Source organism: Chrysemys picta, chromosome 3 (assembly GCF_011386835.1).
Source record: "Chrysemys picta bellii isolate R12L10 chromosome 3, ASM1138683v2, whole genome shotgun sequence".
Classification (NCBI taxonomy): domain Eukaryota; kingdom Metazoa; phylum Chordata; order Testudines; family Emydidae; genus Chrysemys; species Chrysemys picta.
In genome coordinates, this window is record NC_088793.1 from 57,547,618 (window position 1) to 57,566,735 (window position 19,118).

At 40.4% G+C, this 19,118-nt stretch overlaps 1 protein-coding gene across 11 annotated transcripts in view; it reads left to right on the forward strand.

The window, feature by feature from the left end:
- The window catches only part of FAM135A (family with sequence similarity 135 member A), a 149,212-nt gene that overhangs the window by 47,225 nt on the left and 82,869 nt on the right, over positions 1–19,118 (forward strand). For all 11 annotated transcript variants that reach the window (XM_065587951.1, XM_065587950.1, XM_024114417.3 and 8 more), the window contains one exon: positions 10,083–10,162. In XM_065587951.1, coding sequence (XP_065444023.1) covers positions 10,083–10,162 — 80 coding nt within the window. The remainder of the gene's footprint in view (positions 1–10,082; positions 10,163–19,118) is intronic.

Consider the following 19,118-nt stretch of genomic DNA (forward strand, 5'->3'; position numbering starts at 1 on the left):
CTATACAGGAGGAAAGACTACATGATCACAGTGGTTATTTCTGGCCTTGGAATCTGTGAACCCCTTCACTCTGCCCACAGGATTCTTTCTGAGACATTGACTTCATTTACCCCTCAGTAATCCCCAGAGGCCATTGTCATGTATGCCACCAGACTGTTGACAATTCATATAACAAGAGCTCCTTGCACTGCTATTGACAAAATCTACAGAACTCAGTGCTGAAATGAGGGATACATGATCCTCCAAAGTATACATGCGCCTCTTGTCATATCATAGTAACAGTTTTGCCAGCAGGTTCCAACAGCATGCTTGTAATCTTAGTCTCATTTTAACTCAGACTGCTCTCTAGGTCCTCAGGCTATGTCTAAATCTTGTTGATTCTTTCTTTCTGAGTAACATCTCAAAGATGCTGCCTTTTCTGTTAATCTATGCAACTAAAACTCTTGTCCATGCTCTCATCACTTCATGTCTCTCATACAGCAATATCTTTTTTGCTGGCCTTGACAAATGCAATCTTTCCCCATTTGTATCCATTCAGAGGGCTGCTGCAATGATCATTTCCCTATCCTGACTCTGTTACCATGTCACCCCTCTCCCTTTATTCTTCCACTGACTCTCCCTTCTCCATGGCATCAAACATATGCTGTTTACCTTCACTTTGAAGGCCCTTCTCAGCCTATCTCAACCCTACTTATCTCTCATTCACACTCAAGATGTCGACTTTTGCCTTTGATTGGCCTATGATGTTGGCTTCCATCACCCACTTGTTAAATCACCTTTGTGCTTCCTCTGATGTTACCCCTAATCCATGTGGGGAGATCCCTGTGAATATCTGCAAAATCAGCTAATTATCCGCCTTCAAAACTCTCTCCTTTTCTGTGGTGCCTAAAAAATTGACAATGGTTAGGCTGTTGATGTTCTGAGCAATATTTTTCATTGTTTCTTTGTATTGTCTATCTGTTTGTGTCCATCTGTTGTCTCTTCTCTTATGCTTAGATTGTAAACTCTTTGGGGCAGGTGGTTGTTCGTTCCCTGTTTGTATAGGGCCTAGCAGAGTGGGGTCCTTTGTCCATTACTAGAGTCACTACAGCAATACACGTAATTAATGTAATAACTAATCCCTACACCATTTATTACAACTGTACCTCATATAATGAAGACAGTTGGTGTGCACATAGATATTGGAATTCAAATCTTTAGAACTCAACACATTCTCTTAGAATTTCCTCATGACTACTTATTATAGCATTCTGTGATGGGGTATACAAACCCCACACTGGGTTAGAAAGGGATAAAGCACAGTATTGGGCTCAGAAACAGGGTTGAAAAGGAAGCAACCCCACACAGGAGGAGGAGGCTCGGGGGGAGTACAGACTTACCCTGAAGGCTCCTGACAAAGGGGTCATAGAAGCCTCCCTGAGAGAATAGGGGTATATGCTGAGCTAAGTTGGGGTTGATGGCTTGGTTTCTTTTTCATGTTCATTTTCTCTTTATCTGGGACCGGGAGCTGAGGAAGCAAGGGTGCAGCTGAGGCTCCCAGATCTATCACTGCCAATAAACCCATATTGGCTAAGAGGGCGTCAAGCAGTGCGCCTAGCCCTGAGTTTCTTGGTACACAGCCTCAGTCTACACTGGTGGCTACCTTGAGTTTGGTACTCAGTTAACAGAAGTCGAAGGAGGCCTCCTTGACTAGGCATAAGTGTGTGGTACCCAAATACCTCATCTTCAGTACTGAATGTACCTTCAAATATGCCCAACACTTGTTGTAGCAAGAGAATTTGGTATAATAAAAAACTGCAGCTCCCTCAGCACTGAGAGCCTGTGAGGGCCCATCCTTCCAGGATTCCTCTTCATTACTAACTTCACTACCAGGAAGGTTCATGTTATCTAAGGCAGTGGTTCTCAGCCTGTGGTCTGCGAAAGACTTAGACTGAAAACGGACTGAACAGAATTCAACTATATTCAATTATATATACAGACAGTAGATTTCCAAAGGGATCCGCACCTCCATTCGAAATTTTTTAGGGGTCCGCAAATGAAAAAAGGTTGAGAACCACTGATCTAAGGACTTTTTGATACCCAAAGAATCAGAATCCCGCCAACTCTTGGGTACCAGGACTGTTTCAAGATGGGACTCCTGTTTGTCTCTGGTACCGACACATTCACTGGTACCATGTATATCAGAAGTTATGCCTTTAGCCATCCCACAGTCCACTGCCCCTCCCTTGGAGTCTGAGGATGGGAGTTCTTCAGATTCTCAGATTTCTATTCAGGGCTCACCTAGATGTCCTCCTTGGGCTTCTTCTCCTGAGTTTCCCCCAGAGAGTCTGTAAGATCAAAACACGTATGGGCCACCCAACAATCTCCGTGTTCGAGTCAGCGTTGCAGTTCCACCTTTTCCCTTTGGGCTACAAATAGGATACTCTCCTCCGGTGCCTACACAACTGGGTAGGGAGAATGAGAGGGGAAAACCACCTTACCACAGGATCTTTCCCATCAATCTCCTTAATATGAGGAGTTGTTTGAGGAGCAAGAAAGAAGAACAGATGAGGAAGCAGTATCAACTAATATATCTTCCTCTTCGCTTTATGGGGCAGTGATGTTGCTGCCGCCTCCTTCCTATACAGATGACTTCAGGCAGTTTCAGGACCTCATGAAGAGAGGAAGTAAAGGAGCATAAGCTGTTTCACCTACTCCATACTGCTGCTTCAGGTCAAGTAACTCTACCATATGAAGCTTTTCTTGAACTGGCTAAAACAGTATGGCAAATCCCAGTGGCAGTACCTCTTAACGTGTAAAAGGGCAGGCAAGAAATATTATGGGCCTGAAAAAGGGTCAGAATATTTATTTATTTACTTGCTTATGCAACACTGAATTAATTGGTGGTATATGCTGATAAGTACCATAATAACAACAATGTGAGTCCACCTTTCATGACAGAGACCAGAAATGTCTAGACTTAGTTGGCCTCACTGCTATATAGAGTGGTGAATTATCAAATTCTCATTGCCAAATACAATTACATTCACTATAGTAAGTTCACACTTTTTATTGAACATCTGCTTCAGGAACAAAGAGAGCAATTCCAGACAATTATTACAGAGGATCAGCTTATTGCTAAGGCATCATTGCAAACTTTGTTGGATGCAGAGGGTATTGCATCCCACCCAGTGGCAACAGAAACAGTGATGCGGCATACATCCTGTTTGCAATGTTCTGGAATCCCCCAAAGAATTGCAGAATATTGTCAGAGATCTCCTGTTTGATGGAACAAAGCAGTTCAATGACACCGCAGATGAATCTCTTCATTCTTTAAAAGATTCAAGGGTAATGCTTTGCTCACTCAGGATTTACACTCCTGCAAATAAAAGAAAATACAGTATAAAATACAGTAGTTCAGGTAGTCTGAATATCTTGTCCTGTTCCATTTCCAACTTATCATAGATCATATGACCCATCTTGAAAGGGGCCTATGTTTCAGAAAAAGTGACTTTCAGCCTCTGAGATTACAGTAACACAATTTTCATCATCGGCCAAATGTCCACTGTGATATGTTGGTCAAGTGTTGTGAATCACTCTGTAACCTCTGCCAACCTTCCCTTCTACTAAATGGGAAATAATCATCAAGTGACTGTTTTTTCTAATGAGGTCCACCAGGGATCCATCCTTGGCCCTATCCTATTTAACATTTTTTCAGTTGCCTGGAGAAAATGTAAAATCATTATTGACAGAGTTTGCAGATGACACAAAGGAGGAGTGGTAAATTATGAAAAGCACATGTCACTGATACATAGAGAATTGGATTGCTTGGTATGCTGGGTGCATCCAAACACTATGCATTTCAGTATGGCCAATGTAAGGTCAGACATCTAGGAACAAAGAACGTAGGCCATACTTATATGATAATGGGCTCTTCAATCAAGCAGAGAAAGGTGTAACATGACCCAGTAGCTGGAAGTTGAAGCTAGACAAATTCAAACTGGAAATGAAGTGCAGATTTTTGTCAGTGGAGGTAATTGATCATTGGAACAGGTTACGAAGAGTCATGGTGGGTTCTCCATCACTGGACATTTTAAAATCCAGATAGGATGTTTTTCTAAAATATATGCTCCTGTTAAACCAAAGCTATTGGATTTTGAAGCAGGAAATAATTCAAGGGCATAAGGTAGACCAGATGAACATGTGTTCCCTTCTGGTCTTATAACCTATGAATCTAAGAAAGAATGGTGACTTACCTGATAGTAATTATGGCTTTTCAAGATGTCATCAGTGTGAATCTCACAACCCATTCTCTGTCCCCTTTTCTGAGTCCTCAGCTACCATGGGCTTTGAATTGTAAGGTAACTGAATGAGGGTCGTGGCTGGTCGTCTCTGTATTCCCAAGCATGAGGAGTGCATGTGTGACCTGATGGTCACAGCTGTTTAAAACAAAAACAAAAAAAACAGATCTTGTGCACGTGACGTACATTCACACCTACAATAGGATACACACTGATGTCATCTCGAGGAACCACAGTTACCATAAAGTAGAGTGACTGTCCTAAGATGCATTGATCTTTCCTTTCTTAAAAAATGAGTAACTTTCCCTTGATTACATCGTATCGTGTATCACAAATTGTTTTTGATTTCCATGCAATCTTTAAAATTTTAACTACATCCAACAGCATTTAATACAGTCAGGAAAAAATGTAAATAAGCAAAATACACAAGTTCTGACATAATAGGTTACTTTTCAGTAACCTGGCTTATTCATCAAAAAAAATCTATTATGTTAATCTTTAATTATCCATACAATTTTTAGACCCTAAAGGTCACCTACAAAGTTTTATCTATTTATTTTTATTTATTTATTTTCTGTTTGAGATGTTGTGTACGTCTTGTGGTAGATAGGAGGTAAATTCATGCACATATTTGCATCTGATTTATAAAGAAATGTAAGGGTACCTAGTTTAACTGGTGAACTGTGCCAGACAAGTAATAGGTCCTTGCCTTGCAATATTGTAATCTAGAGGCACAAGCAGGTGCAATACAGTAGAGTACTTAAACAGAACATCATAATTTAAATGCTTAATAGAATGGGCCGTTGTTAGAAATTCTTTTGAAAATAGACCTGGAAGGAGCTTGGCATAAATTAGTTGGGAAGCTGAACCAAGCATACAGAGAGAAGGCACAAAGTCAGGAAAGATAGGAGAGGGCGAAAGAGGCAAAGGGGAGTGGTCAGGAGTGACGCTTGGGTGGAGCAAAGAGAGTGGGTGTGAGAGATAAAGGCAACAAAATACTTTGTGAGTGAGGAGGGTATAATTTTCTTTAGTCTGGCAAATAATGTAACATTTCTTTTAGAGTTTCTAGGTTATGCATATATCTCAGTGACTGGAATACCTTTTCACATTGTAGCTCTTTGCAGCTAGATCGTTAATATTCACAGTACTGTATTTTCAAATCAGTAAGGCAGTGTACTGGTAAATAGAGTGTGTGTGTTTGTGTGTGTGTGTGTGTGTGTGTGTGCGCACGCATGCGGATGTTCACATCACTGTAGTTAAGTCATTACTTACTTCAAAAATCAGGGGATGCGATTTTAATTTATTGTTTACATACTTTGCCCTGAGCTGAACCCCTACAGGATTTTGATATTAGGATTAGAAGGTAAATGTTTTATGTATTAAAAACTACTTAAAGTATAAAAATCTGTATTGAGTATCATGAGGCCACCTGTCTTCAAAACAAACAAACAACCCTTTTCCCTCTTCAGCTAACCTAAATTGAACTACATAGTGCAGGTAATGGTATGTGGAGTTTTCCTGAATTGGAAGTGAGTAATGGGAGGAAAAATAAAGATGATGCAATGTATTTTTCATTTAATCAATTTAACTGTTAAACGAATACATCCCTCAATCTCTGGATACATTTATCATAAAATAATTTAGAACTTGGATTGTAAACATTATTGTCATTAAGTGGTATCATTAAGGTGAATTAAATTATTTCATGCAAAAAAAGTATTAAAGATTTCAGAAATCTCTCTTTCCCCTTTAAAACATACCTTTTCCAAATTCCGTTTTCTTTTCAGTACTCTTTTTGCTTTTTGCTTGCCTCTGGCCAAAGGGACTAATTAAGGTTTCAATTCAGCAAACCATCCCTATGCAGCAAAGTTCTTAAAGTTAAGTATGTTCTTAAAGTGCTTTGCTGAACTGCGACCTATGGTCCTGAACCTGCATTGAAAACTGTGCAGATGCAAGGATCTGCGCACATGGTTCTCAGTGTGTGTTAGGGAATCAGTTTTCTAGGTAAAGATTCAAATGGGATGAACTCTGAGTAAGGTGGTTGACATCTTTCCAGACCGTAAAACTAAATATTTATTCTATAGAGTACACACATTTTTCATGCTACTTCAAAAACCTAAATTTCTTAAACAGTGCACTACTCTGCTGAAAATCTGAGGTGGACTACCAGCAAGAGTTTGAAAACTACCAGTTGTGTTGAACCACAGTTTGAGAGCAGCTGTTTTAGAATTAAATAAATAGTAGACTTAAACAAATGCTAAGAAGGGCATATACTCCAGGTGCTTTTGACATAATTGATAAATATATCACAAATAATACCTTCAGTGCAGCAGTACGATTCACTATAACCCACCAAAGGTGAGACAGGGAAGTTAAAAGTTTGTATCAGTGTCACCGCCAGCAATTTCCTACCTTTCTAATTCCCCCCAGTTTTAAATGGGGTAAGGAGATGCTTTCCCCTAGAATAATAGAATATTAGGGTTGGAAGAGACCTCAGGAGGTCATCTAGTCCAACCCCTGCTCAAAGCAGGACCAGCACCAACTAAATCATCCCAGCCAGGGCTTTGTCAAGCTGGGCCTTAAAAACCTCTAAGGTTGGAGATTCCACCACCTCCCTAGGTAACCCATTCCAGTGCTTCACCACCCTCCTAGTGAAATAGTGTTTCCTAATATCCAACCTAAACCTCCCCCACTGCAACTTGAGACCATTGCTTCTTGTTCTGTCATCTGCCACCACTGAGAACAGCCTACCTCCATCCTCTTTGGAACCCCCCTTCAGGTAGTTGAAGGCTGCTATCAAATCCCCCCTCACACTTGTCTTATGCAGACTAAATAAGCCCAGTTCCTTCAGCCTCTCCTCATAAATCATGTGCCCCAGCCCCCTAATCATTTTTGTTGCCCTCCGCTGGACTCTCTCCAGTTTGTCCCATCCCTTCTGTAGCGGTGGGACCAAAACTGGACACAATATCCAGGTGTGGCCTCACCACTGCCGAATAGAGGGGAATAATCACTTCCCTCGATCTGCTGGCAATGCTCCCACTAATACAGCCCAATATGCCGTTGGCCTTCTTGGCAACAAGGGCATTCTGCTGACTCATATCCAGCTTCTCGTCCACTGTAATCCCCAGGTCCTTTTCTGCCGAACTTCTGCTTAGCCAGTCGGTCCCCAGCTTGTAGCGGTGCATGGGATTCTTCTTTCCTAAGTGCAGGACTCTGCACTTGTCTTTGTTGAACTTGATCAGATTTCTTTTGGCCCAATCCTCCAATTTGTCTAGGTCACTCTGGACCCTATCCCTACCCTCCAGCGTATCTACCTCTTCCCCCCAGCTTAGTGTCATCTGCGAACTTGCTGAGGGTGCAATTCATCCCATCATCCAGATCATTAATAAAGATGTTGGAACAAAACCGACCCCTGGGGCACTCCATGTGATACTGGCTGCCAACTAGACATCGAGCTGTTGAACACTACCCTTTGAGCCCGACAATCTAGCCAGCTTTCTATCCACCTTATAGTCCATTCATTCAATCCATACTACTTTAATTTGCTGGCTAGAATACTGTGGGAGACCGTATCAAAAGCTTTGCTAAAGTCAAGATATATCACATCCACTGGTTTTCCCCATGTCCACAGAGCCAATTATCTCATCATAGAAGGCAATCAAGTTGGTCAGGCATGACTTGCCCTTGATGAATCCATGTTGACTGTTCCTGATCACCTTCATAGTCTAGTTATTTTGGACCAAGGAGTGGAGCAAATTCCAAAGTAATATTTAGAATAACATGTCAAGATCTAGGTGGTAATTAGAAAAATGCTATATTTGGATCCAGAAATTACTACATACATTTGACTATATTGTATGTTTAAGATAATGGCCTTTGATGAGGCCATCATAGGGTTCACAGTAGTATGCCACCTCTACTTGGTTTAACTGAAATCAATATTACCTATTGCAAAGTCATAGCTGATCCAGTGATGAGAAATAAGTTCCTGTATTACAATGCGTCCCAATTGGATTTCTGTTGTGAAGAGTTCTCCTTTAGTTAAATAATCTCTTCAGTTCCTTACAGTAATAGAACAAGATGTTGGATATCTAATTTAAATATTTTATATGTATTTTTTATGTAGTTAATGAAAAATTATCATTCTTAACTCATGCTTGACAGGTGATGAGTCATTTCTTTGAGTATTTTATTTTTATACCTATTTTTTCAACAGCTTCATTGCAGGTTTTTGAAAAATCGCAAAGCTTGTAAATGTAATATGGGTGCTGTTTTATCACATTTTAAAATGGTGATATTCTAGATCGTGTAAATTCTTCAGGGTAGAGATGTTCTTCCTTTTATCTCTTGTACAAGTATTGAACACATTATCAACATTTAGTTATTAACAATGTCTTCCAATATCTCACTATTTTTGTCACACAGTTTTGGCCAAACTGAAGTTTTCTTTTAACTTATTTTTGTGTCAGGGTTAAAATTTAGAATTGATTTTAGTTGCCTACTTCTTTCTTATGTTACGGTAGCATTGAGAAGCTCTGTCTGTAACTGGAGCCTTGTTGTGTTCAGTTTTGGTCACAGTATTTCAGAAGAGATGTAGTAGAAATAGAGGAGGATGGGTGACTGAAATGAGTCACAGGAGATTGACATGATTGTGACTGCTTCATTTAGAGAAGAGATGAATAAGAGGAGTATGACTGATGCATACAATAATGAATGGAATATAAATGATAAATCATTCACTGCTAATTATCCTTTATCATAATATGCGAATGTGGGGACAGTCTGTGAAATTGAAAGGAAGCTAACTTAAAAATGATACAGATAAATTCTTTACACAGTGAATGGTTAACTTGTGGAACTCATTCCCACAAAATGTTAGTGAGACTGATCTTAGTGGGATTCAAAAAAAGGATTAGACATTGATATGGATGATCAGAAATTCTCCATTACGTTAGATGAGAATTAGATGAGATTTTTTTTAAATTAGAAAGGACCAATTTTTGTGCCTCTGAGATTCTATGAAGAAGCTTCTGCTATGGGCATGTTATTCCTTAATTGTCCCCTGTAGAGCTTCTTGCACCTTCCTGAAAAGCACCTCGTCCCAGAGATGGGATACTAGACTAGACAGAGTACTAGGTTGAATGCAGTGTGGCAGTTCCCAAGTTAAGAGCTATATAAAAATAGAGGTAGACACAGTCCTTGTCCTAAAGAGATTATAATCTGATAATGAGCTGGTTTAAATGTAAAACCTTTCAGGCTAGTCTTTCCATGATGATGAAAATTGGGAATAGACAGAACAAAGATCATGTAGTATACTTTTAGATTCTTATGTCATGATGATGAGATCAGTAGGAGTTCAATAGATTAAAAGCAATATTGAAGATACATTTTCTTGAGCTATTTTGACCAAAAACCAAATCAGTATCAATAAGGAACTAGAACGGGATGGAGGGACTAATAAAATAGGGAAGAGAGAACCAGAAGATGAAATAAAGATGGAAATGAATTGTATAATTTAGGCTTCAGAATGTATTTGAGTTTTCTACCTATCTTTATAGTTAATGATAGGTAATCATGTGGATAATAAAAGAAAGTTACAATTGTAACCTCACATTTTAAGGTTTGAAATTCTCTCTCTCTCCTCCCTCCTCACCACTTTTAAAAGTGTGAAACTTAAAGAAGGTCATGAAAGGAAAATATGTATTTTGTATTAGAATTTTTGTGTGTCTGTATATTGGTAAATATATGAGAGTGACTGTTTATTTCATAGTTTGCTAATGATTTTTTGGTCTCTTTCTTTAGTTTTTACCAGATTCGTGCATCTATGAAAATTCCTCCAAGAGTTCCATACAAATTAGAAGCCAGCTTGTTACCTGTGACAGGTAAGTACAGGAATTTTTATAGTGAATGTAGTCTAGTTTGACTACATTAATTAACAGGACACCTCCAGGATTTTTAGGCGCAGAGTCTGACTTGCTATAATTATTATAAGCTAAACGCCAGCAATGCTTCACATTCCTCATTTCATAATTTAAAAAAAAATCTGTAATAGTAACTGAGAATAAAAAGTCTCTTTTTGTGCTGACCTATGTAAATCATTTGCCTTGTTCATCTTCACAGAACTATTCATTGAAGCTGACTGTACACTCTATTATTGGAAATGATACAGGAGAAACAAATAAAACAGCTTGACTTTCAGATTTTGTGTTGAGTTTGCAGGGTTGCCAAGTAGAAAGACATCTTTTTGCTTTTAAAGTGAGCAAATTTAATGTAGACTCACTGAGAGACCTCAATCACTATGACTTTATTAAAAGTAACTAGTAACCTTAAGTGGACCCACACATGAAAGGGAAAATGTTCTGATATACTTATGGGATTAGAATTTTAGTCCATTTGTTTGAATAATTATCATTGCCTTTATATAATGCTATATATATATTAAATTATTCTGATGAAAAAGAATTTATTGCCCCTGGTGTAAACCTTGAAAGTCAAGAGTACAACATAGCTCTGAAGTGGGGAAGGAGAATCAGGGTAGCCCTACTGACATAGCTTTTAACGATACCATCTAAATAGCTGTTTCCTAAAGTCTCCCTCCCCACACCCAATCCCAGTCTCTTTTTCCAGTCAGTCTGTCTCCCCTCCTCCATCTCCTTGTCCAATCTGTGTTGCCCAGTCTCCTTGCAAAACAAGTCCCAGCCTTCCTCCCCTGCAACCCTACTCCCAGTCCCAGCCTCTTTGTCCAGCCAGTTCCAGTCTTCTCCCCAACCTAACTCTCAGTGCCAGTTTCCCACTCCCTCCCCAAGCGCTTTTAGTCCCAGTCTCTCCACCCACCCAACCCCAGGCTCCCTGACCCAATCTAATGCCTTTCTCCTCCTCACCCCACACCCCCAGTCCAGCTCTTGTCAGCTGAATCAGGCAGCAATCCTCCTCCATGCTTGCTTGGGTGTAAGCAAGGGATCACTGAGAGCTTAAGGGAGACAGGCTTCCTGCTTTCAGTTCTGGTGCTCTGATCCAGCCCAGCCTGTCGCCTATAGCTCCGGTTTCAGAGAAGGGCTGGCTCAGCCCTGGGCTGATGGACTCTTCGGGGAAGTTTGTTTTGAAGCTCTAGCTACTCTCTACTGAGCATGTACAAACTGCAGTTTTTCCACACACTTATAACTTGGCCAAATCTGGGTGGATTTCCATAGGAATGGCAAAAGGCACATCGCTGACATACACTCTCACACAAAAAAGCTTCCCCTCCCCAACTGAACCTGGCCAAATTTCAGATCATCATGTGGGTGCTGAATCTTCTCAAAGAAAAGGTTGCCTGAATTTAATATGGGCAAAACAATGTATTTTCTTTAACCTCATTCTTGCGAATAGGTGAACCATTATTGCTGAAATTTCCCCAAAGAGGTCAGCCTGAGGCTGACAATCAGCATGTAAAATTTCAGCCCAAATGGTTAAAGTTGGGCGAAGTTATAAGCAATTGTAAATAGGTTTTGCAATAGGAAGTATGAGGCAACCCTACTAGGTGGTGTTACCTCTCCTGCTTATAATTATAAATGGGCACTATTCATAGATTTTAAACTCCGGGGATTATTGTGATCATCTAGTTTGACCTCCTGCATAAAACAAGCCTGAGGATTTTCTTCAATTAATTCCTGCTTTAAGTTCAGTAGCTTTGGTTTAACTAGAACATATCTTTTAGAAAAAATATCAAATTTTGATTAAAAAATTTCTGCTGATGAAGAATCCACCACAACCATTGGTAAATTTTTCCAATGATTAATTACTCCCACTGTTAAAAATTTCCACCTTATTTCTACCTGAATTTGTTTAACTTCAACTTCCAACCATTGGATCGCATTATACCTTTCTCTGCTACAATGAAAATCCCTCTTATATCAAATTTCTATTCCGAAAATAGATTCTTATGGGGTGATTTGATCATAAGAGTATAAAAGTCTCTTTGTTGAGCTAAATAGATTGAGCTCCCTGAGTCTGTCACTATAAGGCAGGTTCTCTAATCTTTTAATCATTCTCATGGCTCTTCTCTGAACCGTCTCCAATTTATCACCATCCTTCATGAATTTTGGACACAATATTCCAGTAGCAATTACACCAGTGCTGAAGACAGAGGTACTATAATCTCCCTATTCCTACTCGAGCTTCCCTTGTACGTTCAAGGATTGCATTAGCCTTTTTGGCCACAGCATCGTGCTGGGAGCTCATGTTCAATTGATTATCCTCATAACCCCAAGAGTTGCTGCTTCCCATGGTAGACTCCCCTATACTGTAACTATATCCTATGTTCTTTGTTCCTAAATGTCTGACCTTCTATTTGGCTGTATTGAAATGCATATTGTTTGCTTGTGCCCATCTTACATAGCGATCCAGATCACTCTGTATCAGTGACTTGTTCTCTTCATTATTTGCCATTCCCCCAATCTTTGTGTCATGTGCAAACTTTATATTTTCTTCCAGATTATTGATAAAAATGTTAAATAGTGTAGTACCAAGAACACAACCCTTAGAACCCCACTAGAAACACAGCTGTTTATTGATGATGCCCCATCTACAATTAGATTTAGAGACCTATCAGTTAGCAATCCATTTAATGTGTGCCATGTTGAATTCCTAACATAAGTTTGCTTAATACTTCCCATTTTAGGACCCCCTTTTCAGTTGCTTATAACTTGGTCAAATTTTAACTGTTTGAGCAGATATTTTCCATGTAGGGTATCTGCCTCAGACTAAAATTTTGTTGCTGTTGTTGAAAGTTTGAACTACAACAGTGAAGCTGTTTCTGAGCCGCAGGCTCTAAGGCCAGAAGGGGCCATCGTGATCATCTAGCCTGACCTTCTGCATATTGCAGGCCGCAGAACCTCACCCACCCCTCCTATAATAGACACAGAACTTCTGGCTGTGTCACTGAAGTTCTCATATAATGATTTAAGAGTTACAAGTTACAGAGAATCCACCATTTACTCTAGTTTAAACCTGTAAGTGACCCGTGCTGCAGAGGAAGGCAAAAAAAACCCAGGGTCTCTGTCAATCTGACCTGGGGGAAAATTCCTACCCAACCCCAGCATGGAACCTGAGCATGTGAGCAAGACCCAGTAGCCAGACAACTGGAAAAGAATTCTCTGTAGTAACTCAGAGACTTCCCCATCTAGTGCCCCATCTCCGAACATTGGTTTTTTTTGCTACTAGCAGTCATAAATGAGCTGCATGCCATTGTAGGCATCTCATCATACCATGCACTCCATAAATTTATCACGCTCAGTCTTGAAGCCAGTTAGGTTTTTTGCCCCCACTTCTCCCCTTGGAAGGCTATTCCAGAACTTCTCTCCTCTGATAGTTAGGAACCTTCATCTAATTTCAAGCCTAAACTTGTTGATGGCCTGTTTGTTCTTGTGTCAACATTGGTGCTTAACTTAAATAACTCCTCTCCCTCCCTGGTATTTATCCCTCTGATGTGTTTATAGAGAGTAATCATATCTCCCCTCAGCCTTCTTTTGGTTAGGCTAAACAAGCCAAGCTCCTTAAGTCTCCTCTCCTAAGGTAGGTTTTCCATTCCTCTGATCATTCTAGTAGCCTTTCTCTGCATCTGTCCCAGTTTGAATTCATCTTTTTTAAACATGGGAGACCAGAATTGCACACAGTATTCCAGATGGGATTTCACAAGTGACTTGTATAATGGCAATAACACTTCCCTATCTCTACTGGAAATACCTCGCCTAATGCATCCTAGGATCACATTAACCTTTTTTGTGGCCCCATCACATTGGCAGCTCATAGTTATCCTGTGATTAACCAATATAGCCAGGTCTTTCTCCTCTTCTGTAGCTTCCAACTGATATGTCCCCAGCTTATAGCAAAAATGTTTGTTATTAATCCCTAAGTGCATGACTTTGCACTATTAAATTTCATCCCATTTCTATTACTCCAGTTTTCAAGGTCCTCCAGATCTTCTTGTATGATGTTCCGGTTTTCTGTATTGTCAAGAACTCCTAATTTTGTGTCATCTGCAGATTTTATTAGCAGACTCCTTCTTTTTGTGCCAGGGTCATGAATGAAAATGCTAAATAAGATTGGTCCCGAGACTGATCCCTGAGAAAGCCCACTAGTAACTTCCCTCCAGCCTGATATTTCACCTTTCAGTATGACCCATTGTAGTCTCCCCTTTAACCATTTCCTCGTACACCTTTCAATTCTCACACTGTATTAATCTGCATCCTCTCCAATTTAACTAATTTCCCATGTGGTGCTGTGTCAGTGCCTTACTAAAATCCAGGTAGATTAGATCTACTGTATTTCCTTTGTCTAAAAAATCAGTTATCTTCTCAAAGAAAGAGATCCGGTTGGTCTCGTATAATCTACCTTTTGTAAAACTGTGTTGTATTTTATTCAAATTACCGTCAACCTCTATTTCCTTAACTACTTTCTCTTTCAAAATTTGTTTGAAGACCTTGCATATAATTGAGATCAAACTAATGAGCCTGTAGTTTCCCAGATCGCTTTTTTCCCCTTTCTTAAAAATAGATACTATATTAGCAATTTTGTATCTAGTGGATGGTGTGGATAGTGTTCCCAGCCAAGAAGGTTTGGGGCTGCACATTGAATGGGGAGGATAAAAAGAAAAGCTGAATAACTACCCATTCATTGAATAGGGCAGGGGGTCTTGTGAAAGTAATGTATGTGTAAGTAAAGACTGTGTCATAATTAGGCTTGGAGGGATTAGTTTTTTACTGGTAAATGTAGCTAAATATCAGTTTCACCACCCACACCCATTAATTCCATCAATAATGATCAAAATTTACAGCAAGGCAAAGTATGAAAAACCTACTTGAAAACTTCTTAGAGTTTGATTTAAGGCTATTTACTTTGTATATTTTGACACATGATGTTGACAATCGTTTGTTTTTTAATGTTTATAAAGTTTTAACTTTTTGAATCTTAAAGTCTAAAGAGCCTTCATTAAGTAATTATTGTCTGACACTACCATAATTTCCTGCAACTGTGAAAATTTAAATTGATTAATTTAAAAAAATTAAAAATAAACAGATATTATCAAACGAAGTTCAAAGAAAATAAAAATCAAATTCCAACAAGCCTAGTCCATAATGGCTCAATGGGAACGAATTAAGTTTGCGTAGGCAACCATAATTCTGGTATTTCCTAATAATTCCTGATTTTGCAACTTTAACGTTCTTTTAATATATATTTTGTAGACATAATATTAAAAAAATGCCCAAAGACCTCAATCAAGCTTGAGTCTCATTGTGCAATGTACTGTGGAAATACACGGTTCCTTTTTTTTTTTTTAGAGTTTACAATCTAAGACCAGTTGTTATATAAAGGATGTAAGGAAAGGGATACAGTCATATGCCCCTGGGAATTGTTCTAACATTATTAGTGCCTACTATCCCAGTCGAATAAATCTGGACAGTTTTAGTTCAGTAGCTGCTCTGAGTCCTTCCTGTTGTGTGGAAATTGCTTGTTATTTTGAGGAAAAGATTAATCAGATTAGGGATGGTCTGGCTGCTTCCATGTTGGTACAAGAATGAATGAATTATCCACTGATTTTGTTCAGTGATTCCCTAGCTTGATCTTTCAGTCTCCCCCACCCTGAAACTGCATAACCCACAGGAATTAACCCCCTGGAGTGTATCGAAGGTTGTTGAGAGACTAGTCTGAAGAGTCTGTAGTTATTTAAAAAAAAAAAAAAGTATCTGCCTGGGTATCAAAGGAGTAGTTTCTTTCTCTGCCAATGCTGCCAAGACTTGGGTCAAGTCTGTCGAGTCCTCTGTCACATTGGGTTCCATACATAGGTAACGGGTCTCACTCACAATCACTGCTCTTTGAGTTTGATTTTATTATTTATTTATTTATTAACGGGGAGAAATGAGGAGAGGGAACTGTCCCAATCATGTAAATGTGAGGGAGGATGATGCAGTAGACGATGCTTTCACAGGCCCCTACTTGATAACTGGGCTTGAGGAATCAGCTCAAAAGGACTCTTCACAGGAATATGTGTTTGTAACAGAATGGTTTGTGTGTGGGCTGGAGAGCCTGGGGCTAAGCCAACCCTGGTTACAAGATGAGCCTCCTGTAAGTGGAATCAGGGGATTCCAATAGAAAAGGTAGCAGGAAGCTGCAAGGGAGTGTGGTTGAAAGAGTAACTGAAACTGCCAAAGGCTGGAAACCTGACAGTAATCTGTGGAAGTTCAGGAGAAAGCTCTCCAGGCAGGGAAGCCTATGAGAGACCCTGCCCAAGGAGCAGGGCTGAGACTGCAATAGCCGGTCTGAAAAGGCCTCTGGAGAAGGACAAACTCCAGACAAGAAATACTGGGAAATAGGGATGTAAATATCGTTTAAAAAGTTAACCATTTAAACGATTAAAAATATTTTAAGTGGTTAACTGATCAAAGGGCTGACTGGCACGGCTGGGGCTAGGGTCGATCTGGCTGGCGTGGCTGGGGCTGGGCTCGATCTCCCGGAGGCTACTGAAGCCAATCCGGGAGGTTTTAGGCGGCTAAAAGTCCGGCAGCGTAGCAGGGCTAAGGCAGGCTCCCTACCTGCCCTGACTCCTTGCGGTTCCCGGAAGTGGCCAGCATGTCCCTGCTGCCCTTTGGCACAGGCGGGCCCAGGGGGGGTCTCTGCACGCTGCCCCCACTCCCAGCACTGACTCCGTAGCTCCCATTGGCTGGGAGCTGCGGGGCCAGCGCCTGCGGGCAGGGGCAACATGCACAGCTGCCTGGCCATCCCTGAGCCTAGGAGCTGCTGCTGGACATGCTGCCACTTCCAGGAGCCGCCCCAGGTAAGCACCTCCCGGCTGGAGCCTGCACCCTGAACCCTCTCCCGCACCCCAACCCTCTGCCCCAGCCCTGAGCCCCCTCCTGCACCCAAACTCTCTCCCAGAGCCTGCACCCTCTCCTGCACCCCAACCCCCTGCCCCAGGCTCATCCCTCTCCCACACTCCGCACCCCTCGGCCCCAGCCCAGAGCACGTACCCCCTCCTGCACCTCAACTCCCTACCTCAGCACCAGTGAAAGTGAGTGAGGGTGGGGGAGAGCGACGACCGGGGGGCTGGAGTGAACGGGAGCGAGGCCTCGGAGAAGGGGCAGGGCAGGGGCATGGCCTTGGGGGAGGGGTGGGGAAGGGGGATGGGAAAGGGTGTTTGGATTTGTGCGATTAGACAGTTGGCAACCCTTAGTGCTGGAGAGTGACTTCGGGCCACGAGGGAGTGCTCATGGTACTACATTGTGTTTGTCCATGTGTGGACTTTAAAGATTCTTCTTTGCTGACTGTTGATCTGCCTTGAAAGAATCTGTTCTTTCTCACCACCAAACTCATGTAAGCTCAGTGCATCCTCAGCATCATTCTCCTATACCATTCTGGATTGGTGCAGTCTATAAAAGGGACAAGATTTGGGCACCTGTGTAAAGCTGAAAATGTGACTCATTTTGAAGTCATTATCAATGGTGACTATCCCTTGGGATTGATAGGATGCAGCTTGTATAGCTGTTTAATCCAAGAAGAATGCAGAGAGCTTGCAGGGCAGGAGACAGAGAACTTGAATTTGAGTTGGATAGAGCTCATAGCAATCATAAATGTAACTTGAATATGTAGATATAAACACTCCAATGAACTAATACTTATATTAGTTCCTGATAGATTGCAAAAGGCAAAACTAAAATGTTATCAGGATTATAGAAGGGCATTGTCTGCCACACTCACAGAATCTAGAAGTGGAAAACATCTATTAGGATATAGCCCTGTCTGCCCATTGAGGATTGTTCCTTATTGCATAGCAGTGCATTTACTCTTATTTTGCCTACTCTAGTTTAAGTATATTTCCTTGGTCATTATTCAATAGGCTAATGCATTTCACTATCAGTAAATATTTGCTTTTTAAATTGTATCTCATTTACTCCTAGCTAAATCCCTTCTGTTTGCTGGATGAATCCTCTACATTCTGGTCACATCCTTCAAATATTTGTAGACTATTCATTATTTACCCAACTTTTTAAATCTTTCCTTTCAAGTCAGTCTCTCCACTTCTCTAACCATTCTTGCCATATTTCTGTTCACGCATTTTCTTCAGTCCATCCTGTCCTTAAAGTAAATGTACCATATTGAACAAATATAAGACTTGGATGCGATGTAATGTAGTCAGAGTAATGTGCACATAATTGGAAGCCAAGAACACCTACTTTCTAATTCCAGATCATCCACTGATTCACTCGGTGGCTTTGGTCAAGTCAGTTAACCTCTCTGCCTGAATTTTGTCAATTCTAAAATGTGGGTAATATGTAACTGTCTCACGGGATGCTGAGAGGACTGATTACTTAAAGTTTGTAAAACAATATGGAGATGAAAAGTGCTAAATATCATTGCTTTGAAGATTCAGGCAATCTCAGTGTGCTTCCCATCATTACATTTAACTATTTGTTTTATTAATTAGGCAAAAATAGTTTAGTGTCCTCAATCCACCACATTTTTGATCAGTGGTACATATTTGTATATGATTGAAGAATTTAACTGTACTGTTTGTTTATGATTTCCAATGAGAAAAAAAAGCATGAGACTGTTGGATCTTGTAAGGAAACAAAGAGGAAGTAATATATTACAAGGTTTAGCAAACATTTAACTACCCTCTTCTCATTTTAAATCACTCCCGAAGAATCACTTCTAAGCCAGTGCCACAAGAAGTGAATCAACAAATACACTTGTATATTACATTATATAATATAATTTTTCTTTTAAAAAAATCTGACTGCACTGTGTTACACCTTTGCTCAGTAACTCTGTAATCTGATTGCTGTAACCCCCTATTCTTCCTGC